The sequence below is a fragment of the Calliphora vicina genome, chromosome 3, assembly GCF_958450345.1.
Source record: "Calliphora vicina chromosome 3, idCalVici1.1, whole genome shotgun sequence".
NCBI lineage: Eukaryota > Metazoa > Arthropoda > Insecta > Diptera > Calliphoridae > Calliphora > Calliphora vicina.
Genome location: NC_088782.1, coordinates 97,845,733 through 97,864,005, shown reverse-complemented (window position 1 = coordinate 97,864,005; position 18,273 = coordinate 97,845,733). Strand labels below are relative to the sequence as shown.

General features: G+C 29.1%; 1 protein-coding gene across 1 annotated transcript in view; it reads left to right on the top strand.

Annotated features, from left to right (window-relative positions):
• HGTX (HGTX homeodomain transcription factor) overlaps window positions 1–17,325 on the top strand; it is a 51,480-nt gene extending 34,155 nt beyond the window's left edge. The window contains exon 4 of the mRNA XM_065505147.1: window positions 17,122–17,325. Coding sequence (XP_065361219.1) covers window positions 17,122–17,325 — 204 coding nt within the window. The remainder of the gene's footprint in view (window positions 1–17,121) is intronic.
• Window positions 17,326–18,273: the final 948 nt, after the last annotated feature.

The window sequence follows — 18,273 nt, the reverse complement described above, 5'->3', positions numbered from 1 at the left end:
CCTATTTTAAATTTCAAAATTAAACCAAAAAAAAAATTGTTCAATATTTTAAATTGTTATCGTTTAAGCAAAACAACAAAAACAAATAAGTAAGCCTGTAAACACAAATCCTTTTGTCATCAAATTTGTACTGGGTAATAGATCCTTTTTTTTTGATTTTGAAACACCCTCTATACAAAAGTCATTGAAATTTGTTATAAATCCAGCAGCATCATTGTAATCATCACGCATGCACGTGCTACTGCGGTGTTAAATAAAATCCACGCTGTATTAAACCCAAAACTCAGTGTCTCATGTGGGGGAGGATTTAGTTGTTTTTATCTTTTACCTTAGCGTGTGGTTGCGTTTGTAATACTTCAAGGGAATGGGGCTTGTGGCCTAAACCCTCATTTAAATTAGTTGTAATCCTTTCATTAGCTGTTATAAGTAGAATGTTAGTACTACAATATACTTTTAAAGGACAATTTGAATAAATTAGATTTGAGAATTTAGCTTTTCTCAGAAAATTGACCAGAAATAGAAGAGAGATAAAGGAAATAAATTAATTTTTGTTAACACAAACACAATCTTAGGAATGACTTTTATTATGTCTGCTGAAACACCCAGATTCTTTGGCGGGAATTGAACCGACAAGCCTCAGCAAACTGTCATCTAGGGTAATGCGTTACGTATTCATAAATATGTTTTGATTTTGTCATCCCTTCAATTCAAAACCGTAAAAATGAGAAATAAACTACATAGATAATAGTAATTATAACGAATTTGTAGAACTCGAGATGGAGATTGGATATAGTTTCTAAATATCTTCCTCATATATATAAGTCTTAATTCTTCAGTGGGCACATTCTAAGAAGTGTGTATTTCAGAAATATATTTTGTATATAACAGCCGTTCTTTAATTTCCAAAAATATGTACTTGAACCAAATGTTACTAACTCATTTTTGAAAGAAAAAAGAAATTGCTAATGACACTTTTCATTCTCCCCCATTTTTAAAAATGTTTCATTTAACAAAAGCATATTTAATCATATCAGTTTGATGAATTTAATAAACACAGCAAGCAAATGATGAAAAACGACACAGACAAAACAATACAAATTACAAATTGACGCCTAAATGCTATGCTACACTTTATGTAATACAAATTACACAAATACACTGATACACTCAACCAACAACAACAACAAAAAAAAAGAAACAACATGAACTCACACTTGGCCAGACTGATTTCCATAAGTTCAAATTTAGTAGATGAATGAATGACTAAATGAGTGTACGAATAGATAGATGGATGGATGGATGAATGAACAAAAACAACAACTGTAAATGTTGCTGCTCCTGCTGTTGTGAGCGACAAGTGTTTGTCTATTTTTCGAAAATCTGTGCATTTTTGTCTGTCCATTAGGTCTGTTGTCTATATAATTCATTCATTTACAAACTACAGTGTGTAAAATAATGTTGGCATGTACTTATTTAATGTTGTTTTTATGCAATATAATTTACGTTTATGATGAGCAAGACACAATCTCTCTCTCTTTCTCTCTTACTCACATAAATTATACACACACATAGACTCGTGGGGAAAATGATTAATTACCAAAGAATGAGCAACACAAATTTGTATTGTTGTTGTTGTTTATAAAATCAGGATGTAGACCACAATGTGTGTGTGTATTTGAGTTGGTGTGCGTAAAGTATGTAAATTACTTATACATGTGTATTTTGTGTGTAAAACCAAATGAAATCACAGTAAAAGATGAATAGTCGACAAATACTTAGGAGCAGTAGTTAAACAAGTTTGGATTGGAATTTCTAATGCTGAATAATATTGTAACATACTGTGTATTACTTGCTGCTAAAGCTGTCTAGTGTATGTTTGTATTGCCGTATTTTTTTGTTTGTTAAGTTTATACATTTTAGGTTTTTCTTTATTTTTCTATCATTTGTTTTTTTTTTTTTCTTCCAAATCTTTTTCATCTTCATACATATTCAATTAGTCGTAGACACATTAGGTTTTACATCATAATATTTTTTATTTTTTGGGCTCTCACTCCTGATAAATGTTAAATTTATACTAACTATATAGTATTTTGAATATGTCTGTTTTAGTGTAGAAGAGTTGCCTGTGATAGTATGTAAATTTTAGATTGGTTTTAGTTTGTATGTCACTTATGACATTACAAATTACAATCGTATTCAAATGGCCAGTATTTTATAGAAGATATCTGACAATATGTAAATTTTATTTATATATTCCTTTACTTTTTCACATACATTTACATTAAAATGAGAGTAAATAGCTTTATGTGATTGATTTAAGAACTATACCGAACTGGCGATTTTACCTATCATTTAGGATCACCTCTGGTTACATAATTAGCTACGGGACTAGTTATTTTACCATGTTTACAAAGAGACTTAGTTTACAAAGAGACTGTCTGATAGCTGGACACAAGTAGTCAACGAATTGGCTTCACATACCGGCTACATAGAACCAGTTACCTTGTAAACTATCTAACTGGCTATTTGATTAGCTATATAACATGTAAGAGTTCTAAGTGGAAGCAAAAAACCCCAAAATAGTCAGTCTAAATGACATCTCCAAGTACTCAACACAATCTGATACCAGCTACAAAGTGACGGTCCAATAATTGACTTTATCAGATAATATTTGCGGTTAGTAAAGTATCTAGTCCTTAAATATAAGTATTATTAGACTTTTGAAATAGATACATAGATTGGTCTCACATGGGAGAGTAAATCAAGTATACTTGAGATTCGAAGGTACACTAAGTAACAATTAACCCTTTATTGCATATTGTTGTCAATTGTCTACATTCCAGTTCCAATTAATTTTAGACCTTGATACTAATTCAGATTATAACTCAGAAGAATCAAATGGAGTACGAAAAGTTTCAGTTAAAGAAATTCTAAATCAAACTAAAGCTAAACTCAATATAATAAATAAAAATCAACAAAATATTAATAATTTATAGAAAAACAAGTAAGAAAGTATGGTCGGTCATACCTTACACCAAGTAAATGAGTAAAAATATTTTTCTTTTAAAATATGAATAATTTATATTCGTGAGTGATTTTCGGAAGTGGGCATTATATGGGAGCTATGACAAATTATGGACCGATCACCATGAAATTATGTCGTGTGATTTATATCTATATGAAAGTTATTTATGTTGAATTTTGTGTATATGCCAACATTTTTAAGTGATTTAAGCACGTTAAAGTGATTTTCGGAAGCGGGTCTATATGGGAGCTATGACTAATTATGGACCGATCGTAAAAAAATTTGGTGATATGAATTTTGTATGTATACAACTTATTTGGAGCGAAATTTGTGTAGATACATATATAAATTAAACATTTATGACCGATAAAGTCCAATTTCGAGAGGACATTTGTATGGGGCTAGGTGAAATAATGGACCGATTTCAGCCAGTTTCAATAGGCTTGGTCCTTGGTCCGAAAAAATAATATGTACCAAATTTGATCGAAATATCTTCAAAATTGCGACCTATACTCTGCGCACAAGCTTTACATGGACAGCCAGCCAGCCAGCCAACCAGCCAGACGGACGGACGGACATAGTTTAATCGACTCAGAAAGTGTTTCTAAGTCCATAGGTATACTTTAATATTTTTGGGCGTTACAAACATCTGCACAAACGCATTATACCCTCCCCACAATGGTTTTAAGTGACTTTTTCATAGATTACTTAGAGATACTAAAGAGACAATTGACTCCACTCTAGATTACCTGGGATGTATAAAGTAGCCAATTAAAAAAATATCAAAAATTGGAAAGTTTAGCCTTCAATATCTTAAATTAGTATTGAACTGTTTCAAATATTCCAAGCTCTTTTATATTATTTTAATTTATATTCCCATATTTTCATTAAACAAGATCTACATATTGTTAGGTTAGTGAGCTAAGTTCACTTTTTATGAAAATTTGGATTTTAATACCAAATGTTAGAATAAATTAAAATACACTGCTTGATTAAAAAACATTTACAGCTATTTTGATTTTCTCGTTATTTTACTAAGGTATGCAAACATGCTAAGTCAATTGTTAGCAAAATTTTTATCTTAATCAAATGGAGCTTAGTATTTATAAGTAGCTCCAAACTTGTTTTAATTATTTTATTTAAAAAATGTAAATCATACATTTTATTGAGAAATATAGGAACATTTTGAAATTTATTAATATCTCGACTACTGACAGAGCTTCGAATTAATTATTTGAATTTGAAATTAACTCTGAATAAAAAATTTATTTTTTCTTTCTTAATTCAGAAAATTAATTTCAGATTCCATAAAGCCAAAATCCAATTTTAATTCATTCAAGCTTTTATTTAAATAGAATTCAATGGAATTAATTCATTCATCCTTTGAATGTTTAAATATTTGTTAGTTCAAATCTAATACAAATTCAATTCAAATATATTTTTCTTCATTCAGTTTTGTATTTATTTTGTTCCCTGATTTCATCAGAACACATTCCATTGTAGTACCGATAGAACAGTGAAACGCAGCCCACATTACTTCGGTGATCCAGCGAATCAATAGAGTTGGATACCCTACTGTCACCAATAACCACATTCGCCCTCTACTGTACGAGGTCGAGAAGCTCCAAAATAGACTTTAAAGCACCGGCCCACACATGAGAGTTGTATTTCATTTTAGGTCGGATATAGGTGGTGTAAATAGTGAGGAGTTTAGATGGAGTGAAGTTTCTGAAATCCGAGACACTTTAACGTTTCATTCGACACTTGAAAAATGTGTTTAGACCATATAACTGAATGAATATGAATGACAAATGTTGTTGTCCTCTGCAAAAGAATATAGGATTAGAAATAGTCAAATATTATAAGTAATAAACAGCAAAGTCCATTAAAAAATCCCAAAAAAGGGGACCTATAAGTCCCCAAGACACTTTTCTAAACTGTGATTATAAATCATTATAAATCATACCAAATTTCAAATAAACCTTTATTAACATCTATCAAAGATATTTAAAACAAATGATTTCTAGTTCTAGTATTTTGTGTATCCCTTAAAATTCGTGAAAAGCGACTTATCTCATGTGCTCTCTAAGCTAACGATAAAAAAAAAAGAAATTATAAAACACAAATCTACCTTAACTGAAACAGTAAATTATACAAAGAAAACTCCAATGAATTTATGACATCAATATGTCAAAGTCAATCAAACCAACAAAGATTGGAAACCTCCCATCAATTCTACACTGCAACGAAAAAAGAAGCGCTTTGAAAACTGAAATTTATGATAGGAGACCCTCATGAAAACGAAAAACCACACACATGACACAACAGCAGACTTTTCAGATACCAAAAAAAAAAAAATAAAAGAAAAATCCCCAATATAACACTCACTGACAGTCAGTCACCTGAGAAACGACAACAAAATGATGGCTGGCCAAAATATATGGCCGGTATAAAGGAGTATAATGAAAAACTATATAATTCACTACATGAGGCCTTTTATTTTTTGGGAAATAAAATGAAATAAAAATAGAGAAAAGAAGTTTAAATTAAAATCTGCAATCAAGTGTTATATTTACATACTACATGCAACACAAACATACAGTTTTACACACATTTATTGCCACCACATGTACTCTCACACAGCCACACACACATAAATAATACTTCAATACAGTCCTGTCATTACAACATGGCCGTAACGAATTCCATGTTTGAATCTCTTGTTCCCTTTCCTTTTTATTTTTGTATTTTTTTTGTTGGGACGCCAACAAAAACGTCAGGTGGTATGGCAGAGACCCAACACCAAAAAACTAAAATGAACATTTTTATATTTATATATATGGTTTTACAAGACAGATAACAATAACAACAAAAACAAACAAACAAAACCAACAACTACATGAATGTGGTCCAAATATAGGATACTTTAAAGGGAAATTCCCTTATAAATCCAGAGAAGAATTAAAAGAAGAAGAAACGAGTCAGCAGCAGTCGTATACGTCAAATGCGCATGTAAATTTTATTTTATTGAGAATTTTATGCAGATTTATGTGTATTCAAACACACCAATGGACTACATGTTAGCAGCGCCTTTTCTGGTGCCAGCACCACCACCACTTTTAGGAGTTGATGCTGTGAAGAGTATTGAACATTTAGCTATATTTGTTTTCTCCACAGTTAACAAAAGGTACCCAACACTCAAAAAGGATTATAAAACTGAATTTTTACCACTTTTAAATCATTTTACTTTTTTTTTCTTCTTATAAAGTTCATTATTATACCCTTCACCTTCGTGAGAAAGGTATATATAAGTTTGTCATTCTATTTGTAATTTCCACAACATAATTTTCCGACCCTATAAAGTATATATATATTCTGGACCCTTATAGATAGCGGAGTCGATTAAGCCATGTCCGTCTGTCTATCTATCTGTCTGTCGGTTGAAATTAATTTTCTGAAGACCCCTGATATCTTCGGTAATCTTCAATAATTCAGTCAGACATGATTTGGAGAAGTTTCATATTTAAAATCGGCAAAATCGATCCACAAATGGCTGAGATATGAGGAAAAAAACAGGATAACCTCGATTTTGGAACAATTTCAAATCTGTCTGTTGAAATTAATTTTCTGAAGACCCCTGATATCTTCGGTAATCTTCAATAATTCTGTCAGACATGATTTGGAGAAGTTTCATATTTAAAATCGGCAAAATCGGTCCACAAATGGCTGAGATATGAGGAAAAAAACAGGATAACCTCGATTTTAGAACAATTTTTGACCTATATCTGGATTACAAAGTCATTAATGTAGACAATATGGATATCTAATGATAGACCTTTGCAACGACGTATATAAGACCATAGTAAGTTGGACCTACAATGGGTCAAAATCGGAAACAATATTTTTTAACCCGAATTTTTTTTTTCACAAAAAAAATTTAAAAAACCCAACAAATTTTTTTAAAATTTAAAATAACAATTCCAAAATTTTTTTTTCCAAAAAATTAAAAAACAACTTTGGAAAAAAAAAATTATTTTGTTTACCTAAAAATATTTAAAATTTGTATTTTGAAGTATAAATTGGTGAAGGGTATATAAGATTCGGCACAGCCGAATACATCTCTCTTACTTGTTTTTCTATAGAATATATAACATTTATTATTTATATTGGTTTGTGTTTGGCTAAGAGGGAGTAGATGAAGATACAGTAGGTTTTGGTTTAAATATAGAATAATGTAAGAAATTGAAACTGTCTAAGAATAGTTTATTAAAAATTTGTTATGTAAAATGTTGTTAGCTTAGAGTGCAAATGTAATAAGTCCCTTTTCACAAATTTTACTTTCTTTAATCTGTTGCATATTTTTTTTATTACTTAGAAGAAGTGCGTGTGCTTATAAGTACTTATGTGTTACTAAGTTAATTTGATTTTACTTATTTCTTATTTCTTAGTGAACTTAGCACATTTCCTTATACCCTATTTTCATTATTTTTATCGTTTTAATTATGTTGTTTGATTTAAAGACACTAAAATTGCTCCTAAAAAGCAATGGATCAAGGTTTTTGATATCAGTAGTCGAGATGATCCAATATTTTCTTAAACAATTTATGAAAACTGTAAATAAACTTTTAACTGAGATAATAATTTTAAATTTTGACAATAATGAACATAGCACTTTTACACAGTCTAGCAACGAAATAATTGTAAACTTTTTTTAAGTATGTTTTAAAGTTTGTATTAAAATCTAAATTTTGATAAAAAGTAGACTTTACCACTTTTGCTCAATAAGCTAACGATATTTAAAATTTTCAACAAATTCATTGTTAGTTTATAACAGTGACAGTATTTAAAAATGTCGAAAGGATTTAGAAACCGTTGAAGGATATATTTAAACCCTTTTGTGATCAGTTAAAAATAATTTAGAAGGCAACATTAGTTTACAAAAAGTTTTCCAAAAATATTCTTTTTCGCTAACGATTTTTTTATAATTTATGAAAGGTTTAATCTTCTTACGCATCTTCAAGTTAAAAAGTAGACTGATATCATTCAGGAATAAACCACAATTAATATTCTCAAATATTTTGCAACGGACGGAAGATTATTTAGCTATAAATCGAAAAGAATAGAATCTAAATGACTTCCATGAGTTACCAGAAAAAAATATTCTTTGCTCTAAAAATTCGTAAAAAGTTCCTTAAGTTAATTAAACAATTTGGGAGGAAAACCAAATTAATTCAATTTTTACAAGACAATTTAAACATGATCTTAACATGATTGCATCTGCCATCGAATGAGAAAAAAAGATTGATATATCCTCTCAAAAAACTATGTTGATAGAGTGACACCATATTTCAGTCTATCTACTTTTCGGAAAAATTCCGGAACGAAATCAATGGCCTTAACCGATGATATAAAAAAATTCTAAAAAGTTTCTGTTACTATTTCTAAGATCTTACAGAATCATTATTTTGGCTTGATTTAGCCTGTTGTCATTATGTCAGAGATTTAAAGGATAGAAAGAACGAATCTCGGACACGTTGCACAGTGGCGCCCGTAGAACAAGTGAGGTTGCAAAAATCAAAAAAAAAAAAATTTAGGTAATTTGGTCCGCTTTCAGATACAATATATCGAAAACTATGCAACGGATTGTACTGTTTGCTTTATATTTGTCCAGGCAAATCGATATTTACCAACTATCCATTTTTTCAATATTTCTCAACTTTGAAGGAAAATAAAAAAAAACTATCACTTTCTATATTTGCCATATTTTCAAAATAAGTTCTTTGATTATTCCTTTACCTAATGCAAAAATTTCCAGATACAATTTTGAAAAATGATATGGTTCCAAAAATGACATACTATAACCGCGAAAAACAAACAAAAAATTTTTTTTTAAAAAAAAATCTTTTCGGGAATAATTAATTGTAAATTATAAAAGCCTTTAAAAAGAAACATAAAAAATCAAAAATTTTAAAAAATATATTATTTTACTTTCCATAAAATTGATTTTTCCACAAATTTCAACCATAAGTAGACATCTGAAAGGAGTAAAACCCTTTTCAAACACTCATTTCATAGGTTGATCAATTATCTATTAAATCTATCTATTACATTTTTTGATTATCTCATTTGGTTCAAAAGTTATGATTTATGCAACGAAAAAACTTAAATGGCGCCACTGTGCGTCGCCAATGCTTAAGATAACCATATCTCAAATCGATCGTGCAGCATATCTATGTGACGTTAGCAGTTTGACAATAGAGACGTCCCGAAATTCACATCCATATCATCGAATTTTTGGCCACCAGAAATTTGTTAGTATTGATCGGTAGCGCTCTCCGTTAGTGATAGTATCATAGTTTTCGAAGAAGTACTGAGTACCGTGGATCGTGGTCCTACAATTCATACCAAACTATGACATTCTGTGGATGCAATTCTACTAGGTGGACCTCCAATCCAGTAATTTTAGACTGTCGTGAGGAAAGTTTCAATACGAACAACTTCCTTATCAGGCGCTGATCCACGTCAATCATTTTGGGGGTCAAAAAAATAAAATTTGTTCTACATATTTCTTTTTTTTACTTTTTTATATGAAAACTTTTCGGTTGTGTGGGGAAAATTCCTATTTCACCCCCTCTGGATCCGTTTGTGTTTTGTCCTAATGATAACTATTCCACCAAATGTCAAATGAATGGACTGCATAAACTTGAAATTTCCTACTGGGCATAAAAATAAAACCTCAATACCCGCAGCAGACCACCCTATTTAAACAGTTTTAATAGACAAATTGCCCCACTGTTTAATAACTACAAATAATAATAATGAAGATGAGGCTGTTTCTAAGTATTAGATTTACTTTTTAAATATTTGATATGCAAGTATTAGTGGCTTTGTTTGAGTTTGTGAGAGTATTTGTGTGTTAAATTTCAAACCATAAATTAAATTTATAGCATTATTTGATGGTTTCTTATCGGTTTGTATTCTCGTTTTTTTTTTTTTTTGGTATTTAAACAGTTAAAAGTTCTTTTTTTTCTTCATGCTTATTTCTTTTTTACTATATTTTGAACATGATTTATGAGTCTTTTATGTTGAAATGTGTCTGTCTAACAAATATTTTTGTGGTGTATTGAAATCAACTTATTTGTGGGTATTAAATATTGAAATAATTGTTTGTTTGCTTGAAATTTTAAACTATAACTTTTTAGTTATACTTGCTTAAGAATGTTTATAAATATTTTTAAGTAATTGTTCCTAGAATTAGGGATTTCAACAATGTTTTAAAACTATATGATATTATGGGTATTCCCAAATATATGCAGCCAAAAATATAGTTTTTAATTTGTCTGTGCTTTGATTTTGTTAAAATTCAAAGCAAGTATTCTACCCTTAAATGAGTATTTTAAATTTATTTTTTCACCTTAATAAATTTGAAATTAACCCTAAGTTTGTTGTGTCTTATTTCTGACTTTTTGGTTGAATTTTCCGTATTGGTGTATTCAGGGACTTATAGCTAAATTTCTCGGATAATATTTTTGCAGAAAATTGTATTCCCTGTTTTAATGGAGTTTGTTGCTCTTTTTTTTAAAGAAGGAGAAAAAAGACCCATGCCATGAGATTTAGAGGGTTAACATATTCTACAAAAATGTTCTCCGTAATAGGGGGGTCAGACGGCATGTATTGCTTGTGTATTGGGACATGTATTCGATACATATGGAATTCCATGTGTATGTCAAAATTCACGTTATACATGTGATTCATAATTTCCACGTTCAAACGTACATATGTAATTGCATGTGACATAACCTCTATTAGTTTATATGTTTGTTGTTTTTAACAATATATTTATTTAAAACATTTTTAAATCACAATATATATATTTAATGCAATGAAATTTATTTTGTTATGATTTTTCTTTACTCTTTTTTGTTTTTTTTTATTTTGCACTCACACAGTGTTGTATTTCAAAATACAACTCTGTTATACACACGAAAATAGAACATGCTCTAATTGCCAAAAATGTCACGAGTAATACACATGTATTTTACATACACAAAGTTTCATATGGATCACACTGCATGTATATGTTTACATATGGAAAAATGTCCCAATACATGGCACAAAACACAAGCAATACATGCAGTCTGACCCCCCTTTAACATTTTGCATAAATTTGCTGATAAAATAAAATTCTTAATAAATGCGAAATTAACACTAAGCTCTCTTTTGTTATGTCTTATTTCTGACTTTCAGGTTGAATTTTCCGTATTGGTGTATTCAGAGACTTATAGTAAAATTTTACGGATAATATTTTTGCGGAACATTTTAACCCCTTAAATCCCTGTTTTAATAGTGTTTTTTGCTAATACTTAAAAGAAGGACATAAAAGACCCATGCCTTGAGGATTTAGAGGGTTAACATATTCTAAAGAAATGTTCTCCTTAACAATTTACATAAATTTGCTGAACACATTTTATACCTAAAATGTAAGGATCACATGGTTTCTTATACCGAATAACAATAAGAATGTGCCAGAGTAGGGAAACTTTAACCCCGCCTCAAATGAAATTCAGATGTAAACTTTCAAAACGCCGATACATGTGTCTTTTTTTTTGTCTCTTCTATCAAAATTTATTGGTCGGACCTCGTAATTTTTGTTGGTATTGTACAGTGTTATTTGTTTGTTCCTAATTACGATATGAAAATTAAGCATAATTTACAACTTCATTTGCACATTTGTGTAATTATTTTATGTGATAAATAATAGTTACATAGTAGGGTGTTCTGTAAAAGAAATATTTTTAGGAGGATTTCCAATTATTATTATTTGCATTATTTGTAAACTATATTTAAAATTAACAGGTCTTATAAAATTAATTTTGTTAAAGAAGTTTCATCTAATAGAATTTTGATCATTTTAACAAACGTTTGTTATGAATTGTAATTAATATTTTTATTATTTACGTAGAAATGTTTAAAACAAAGTATTAAAGAGAAAAGGTTATTTCAAGGGACTCCCTTTTTGGTAGATACATTATTTTATCACGTTCCTTTGTCCTAAGTATCTGTGTCCATCTTTATAAGAGACTGAGTGTCCCAGTATTTGTTTATAAAACACACAACATACAAACATAATGTCTCATAAAAATACAATTAAATCGTGTTTTAATGTTGCCTTTACTTGTAAAACAGATTGTTTTCCCAGTTAAACTCATGTTCATATAGTTTTTGACCAATTCTAGTTGGGAAAACAACAAAAACACCCAAGTAAAATCAGCACTCTACAATAAACTGTTCCACAAATTGTTAACCTCTTCCATCTTACGCTCTACCTCTTCACTAAACATCATTTACAACATTTTGAGTCTGTTTAAATATTTACCAAACACATTTACTGTATGCAAAAACAAAAGACTCATACAAAAATTTCTACAACATCGTCGTCGTCGTTATCTTTTTGCAGAAATATATAAAGTGGCAAAAGAGATTCATTATAAAGACCATTACTTGGCATCATTAAGGATGCTTTTCATGGTCATTATTTTAAGGCAACAGCTGTGTCTAACTTTTGTCTACAGTTTTGGTTGGGGTGTATCAAAAAGGCAAACAAAAAAACCAAAACAGTAACAACATTATGAGACAGCATTTGTGCCAAACAAGGCCAACAATGAAACCTAATAATGTTGCAGGCATATTATACAAAAAAAAAACGTATGTACTCTCGTATAATTTGTTTCATAAGTGAGAGTGTATTGTTGTAGGGGAAAAAAAGCTTAACACCCACTTAGTTCATTTGGTTTATATGTGTGTGATAGTATTTTATTATGAAAAATTTTCAAATGCATTTTCATTTAGGGTTTAAGATTACTAGAATTTTCTTAATATTTAATACACACAAAATGTTTAAATTATTTTGATTTTATTTTACAGAATAAAACAAATATTTAGCTAAGTTAGCTACCGTTACCGCTAAGCCAACGTTAGCCCTTATATATCCTTCCAGCTCGACTACCGTTATCTCTAAAATACCGTTACAGAAATAACTACAATTACCGTTATTCTAAAGCACATTTAAATTATGAAAATATAAATTGATCAACTTGGTTTTTATTATAGTTCAAATTCTGTGGATTTCAATAAACTTTATTAAGGAAAACGAAAATATCGTCACCTTAATATAGAAAGGTCCTAACTCGCGATATTTTGGTTGAATATGATATTCGAGCGGACCATCGAAATAAAGGAAAATCTGGACTTACACGAGTTAGGGCCTATCTATATTAAGGTGATAATATTTTCGTTTTCCATAATAAAGTTTATTGACATCCACAGTTTTTGAACTATAATAAAAACCATGTTGATCAATTTATGTTTAATTTTTGTAAGTTTTATTAATAATTTACCGTTTAAATACCGTTACCGTTACTGAAATAACAGGAAATACCGTAATCGCTTGAATATCGAATATAAACAAAATACCGTTACCGAAATAATCCAAATTAACATTACCGTTACCTTTTAACAGTTTGAATTGGTTGCCAACCTTGATATTAATTTAGAAAAGTAAAAAAAATACAGAAACAAGCTCTACAACTTTAACCTTGATTCGAATTTTATTTAAATATTTTGGACATAAAAAAATCCAAGCAATAATACTTGTAATGACATGGAATTACTTACATATCCTCAGCATTACATAGAAGTTCTCTGATAATGATTTATTTCCTAGGTTTTTGTATAAAAAATTAATATAATTCTCATTTAGTTAAGAATATTTGTTTCTTCGACCAATTCTGATTACCGGGCAGAAACAGTAAATAACCAAGAAATATTTTATGTCTAAATTGTTGTACGGACTGTTTGGTTTATGGCACCTTCTTGTTAAAACCACATGTAGTCCACAATATGGACTCCAATTCAATAGCATCCAATTGAGGCAAAAATAATTAACTAAGCTATATTCGGCTATGCGGAATCTTATATACCCTTCACCAAATAATACTTTAAAATAAAAATATTTAGATAAACAAAATTTAATTTTTTATTTTCAATTTATTAGCGAAAAAAAATGTTGTGGGAAAATTTAAAAAAAAAATTAATTTATTTGTGAATTTTTTTTTTTGGGGGAAAAATATTTTTTCCGATTTTGAAAAATTGTAGGTCCGACTTACATTGGCCTTATATACTCCGTTGCAAAGATCTTTGAAATATAAATTATTGGATATCCATATTGTCTATTTTAATGACTATATAATCCAAATATATATCAAAAATAGATAAAAAAATTTAGGTTATCCTTATATCTCAGCCATTTGTGGGCCGATTGTCTCGATGTTAAATAGCAAGCGAGCCGGAAGAATTCCTAATATGAATCATGTACATATGTACGATAAGTTGATTTCAACATACAGACGGGCAGACGTACATGACTATATCGACTTCGCTACCTATAACGATCCAGAATATAAAACTCTGCTTGACTATTCTCAGTGTGGTCCATTAATGCCTACAGCCAAAAATTCGCTGTAAACAATTACAGAAGTTGTGAATGCATTTGTTTTTTTTTTTTTAAACAAACACAAACTGCGAAGCGTTTTGCTTGTCTGCAGAAACACCCAGAGTCTCTGGCAGGAATCGAACCCGCAACCCTTGCATTGATAGTCCAGTACAATATCGTCTAGTCTATCAGGGCACCCGACAATCACATGTGGGTTCTCCGAATCCCAAATGCGGCAATTTAGATTTTTTGTTAAGGATGATTTTCTGCAAACGTTCATTATTTTTGAAATATTGGTAAAAGAAATAAAGCTCCATTTTAAATTACATGTCAACTGTCAAACAGTTTTTTGTTTGGCAACACTTTAATGCACAAATGACTGCAAATTCAAATATTGCGTGAATTTAGCGTTTTTTGGTACTTGAATTTTGGGAAATTCCTCTTATAAGGCATAAAAAATTTGTCTGTTTAAGGTACTTTTTCCATGAAATGTTTTTACATTAACTCAAATTATTGAGCCAATTTTGATAAACTGTTAAACACTGGTTTCTTCAGTCGAACTAAAATGACATTAGATGGTCTAAAAGTGTGTTATTTGGAACCCTAGTGCAAAGGAGTAGATAGTGTCAAATTTGGGTAAAAATTTTGGTACTTTTTTAAAACAAAATTTTTATCTGCAAATGAACTCAGATTTTCATCTGTATCACACAAATATTTAAAAACTAAAGCTTGAAAGGGGTGAAAACGGGAAATTGCTACTTTTGTCTTCTAATGGTACTTTTCTTATATTTTAAACTAGTTCTTCAAGTTTCTCCAACTCACATACACCTGTCTGTTCTTATTTATTTGCAAATAAAATATCTAAATTTGTACTGCATACTTTAGGGAGCTATTTTATTACAGTTGACTGGACTAAAAAAAAAAAATTCTGAAAATTTCGATTTAAATAAAAAAATCAGCCAAATCGATCCAGCCGTTCTCACGTGATGCAATTACATACATGGACCATTTCATTTTTATATACATATATAGATTAAAGAACTTAAACACGTAAAAGTTACCAGGCTTTTTAGTGAAGTAATTAACAAGGAAAGGGGCCTTAATGATACTATTTCCTGTAATGGTACTAAAAAAGGAGATCTAATGAAACGTTTTCTCTTAATGGATTTTTTGAATTTTCTATAGTAATAAATCTAGAAACATTAAACTAATAATGATCCTGAACAAGTGACAATTCCCAAATGGAGATTTAATGGTACTTTATTTTTGTTCTAATAATAAACTTTTTTAATAAAAATTAACATGGAATCTATGTTTAAAGATTACTGAGTGATCGTGAATCCACAATGTTCGATTTTATGGTACTTTTACTTTTAAAATCTATGTAATAATGAGCCTAGATAATAGTGAATGAAGTGGGAACACACAAAGGGGGACTTGGTACTTTTTTTCTTGTAACGGTACTTTTTGACTAAGTTTATAATAATGGAAGTAAAAACACAAATGGATTATTAAGAAACCTAAATAGTACTTTATCATTATTCCAATATTCAAAATGTTATTTTAGTTTAATTTGTAAGCTGAATTTCAACAGATGATATTAATATCTATGACTTTAGTTAAACTTAGTTTACTGAAACCTCTAATAAACCTTTAATTTCAATTAAATCTTTTATGAACATTTCTTTAAATTTATTTTTAATTTAAAAATTACTTTCCTCAAAAAAAAAAGATATACTATAAACTTGAATACAATAATCATCATCATTGTAGTCATCATTTGTGAGGAAAAGTGTGTTAATGACCAAAATCAACAAAAACAACAACAACAACACATATAAATCCCCAACAAATTGATGATGTTGAGTATGGATGAAAGAATTCAACGTACATTTCACATGACTCATGAGACTGTAGAAAGAAAGATTTTGTAAAGATTCTTATGGATGGGTTTGTTGCTTGGTTTGGAATAATGGTTCATATATAAAGCCTATAAGCTTTCATTTGTTGTTGTGATTTAATACTAACAACAGGCAAAAAATAACAAAAAAAACACAAGAATTGAAGCCCAACAAAAAACGTGCTGAACTTTTTGTATTCAACACAGAAAAACAGCTTGTTAGTGGTGGCAACATGTGTTACCACAAAAAAAAGCCTCCTTTTTTAACAAAATTTAGCTAGAAGCAAAAAAGGCTAGCAAGTAAAATAAAGAAAAAGGAATAACTAAAGCGCAGCAAACCATATTAGTCATGGCCAAAAGCAGACCAAAAGAAATTGAAGGGGAAACTATAGAAGAAAAACAATATACTACAAGAATTTAGTAGCTGAAAATCGTTTATATTCTCTTAATTGAGGGTTAACCGGCGTTGATGAGGTTTCAGCTAATTTTCACAGGCTGTATAGTTTTGAATGGTGTCACATTTGGTTGACCATACTCTCCCCCATACCCCCAGCTAAAAGAAACATGTGTGATTTTAGATTTTCTCTAATCTAATGACTTTTTACTTTTAAGGTTTTATTTTGAAATTTCTTAATTACTTTCTCAAACAATTAAATTTAATACGTTTTAATAATTAATTTTTTCCTTTTTTGGGTTTAATTACAGGTTTGGTTTCAAAATCGTCGCACCAAATGGCGCAAACGTCATGCTGCTGAAATGGCCACCGCCAAACGTAAACAGGATGACATGGGTGGTGACAATGGCGATGACTGCAGCGAACCCATGGACAGTGATAATGAAAGCTTAGATATTGGTGAGAATCCGGTGCAAAGAAAACGTAATCGCATGGATGATAATTATAGACATTAATTAAGTTAAAAACACAAGAAAACTAAAAACACAACATTAAATTTACAATACAAAACAGTCACACGAATTTAATTTAAATTAAATATTATAAAAAGCTATAAAATTGTTTAATTAAATGTTAAGAAACTTTGTAAAGAGCTATGGTTTTTAAAAGTCAGTTTTTTCTAATACAAAACTAAAGTAAAATTTGTTTTTTAAAAAATTGACTCTTAAAACAGCATTTATATTTAAAATTTTGTTAATTTTATTTTTTTTTTCCAAATTTTCTTAATAAAACAAACATTTTAAATGTTTACTTACTCCTAAAAAAACAAAAGATTTTGTAATATTAAAAAAATTGAAATAATTTTAATTTCTTCTACTTTAAAAAGTCTTTTGAAGACAATATTGTTTTTCTTTAAAAATTTCAATATTTGAAATTATTTTCCCTGATCTTGTTTTATAAATATCCCACAAAAATTGTAAATATTAATCGAAAACCTATTTTGCAATTGTATAAAATTCTACTAAAACCCCAAAAACATATTAAAAGACCCCTAAATATAATAAATTTAAAATAAAAGAAATAACAATTCCTCTAGCTTATTTAAACCATAAATTATTGTATTATATTATTAATAATAATAGTAAAGTAACCTTAAATTTAATTATAAAAATTAATAATAATTTTAAGTTTAAATTTTATTACATTCCATTTAAAAAACAAAGCTTTTAATTTCTTGCCTAGAAAAACACAAATTTTTACAACTTAACGAATTTTTATCCATTAATTTCTTACTTTCCTTTTACATTTAAATTATAATTAAGTCTCAGTTTAACTAAATTAGTTTAATAGTTTAGTATATTATTGTTTAATTATATTTTTCATTATTCTAAGTAAAATAAAAAAAACTTCATACTTAAAGTAAATTAATTTAATAATTCAAAAGAAAAGTAAAATGTACTCAA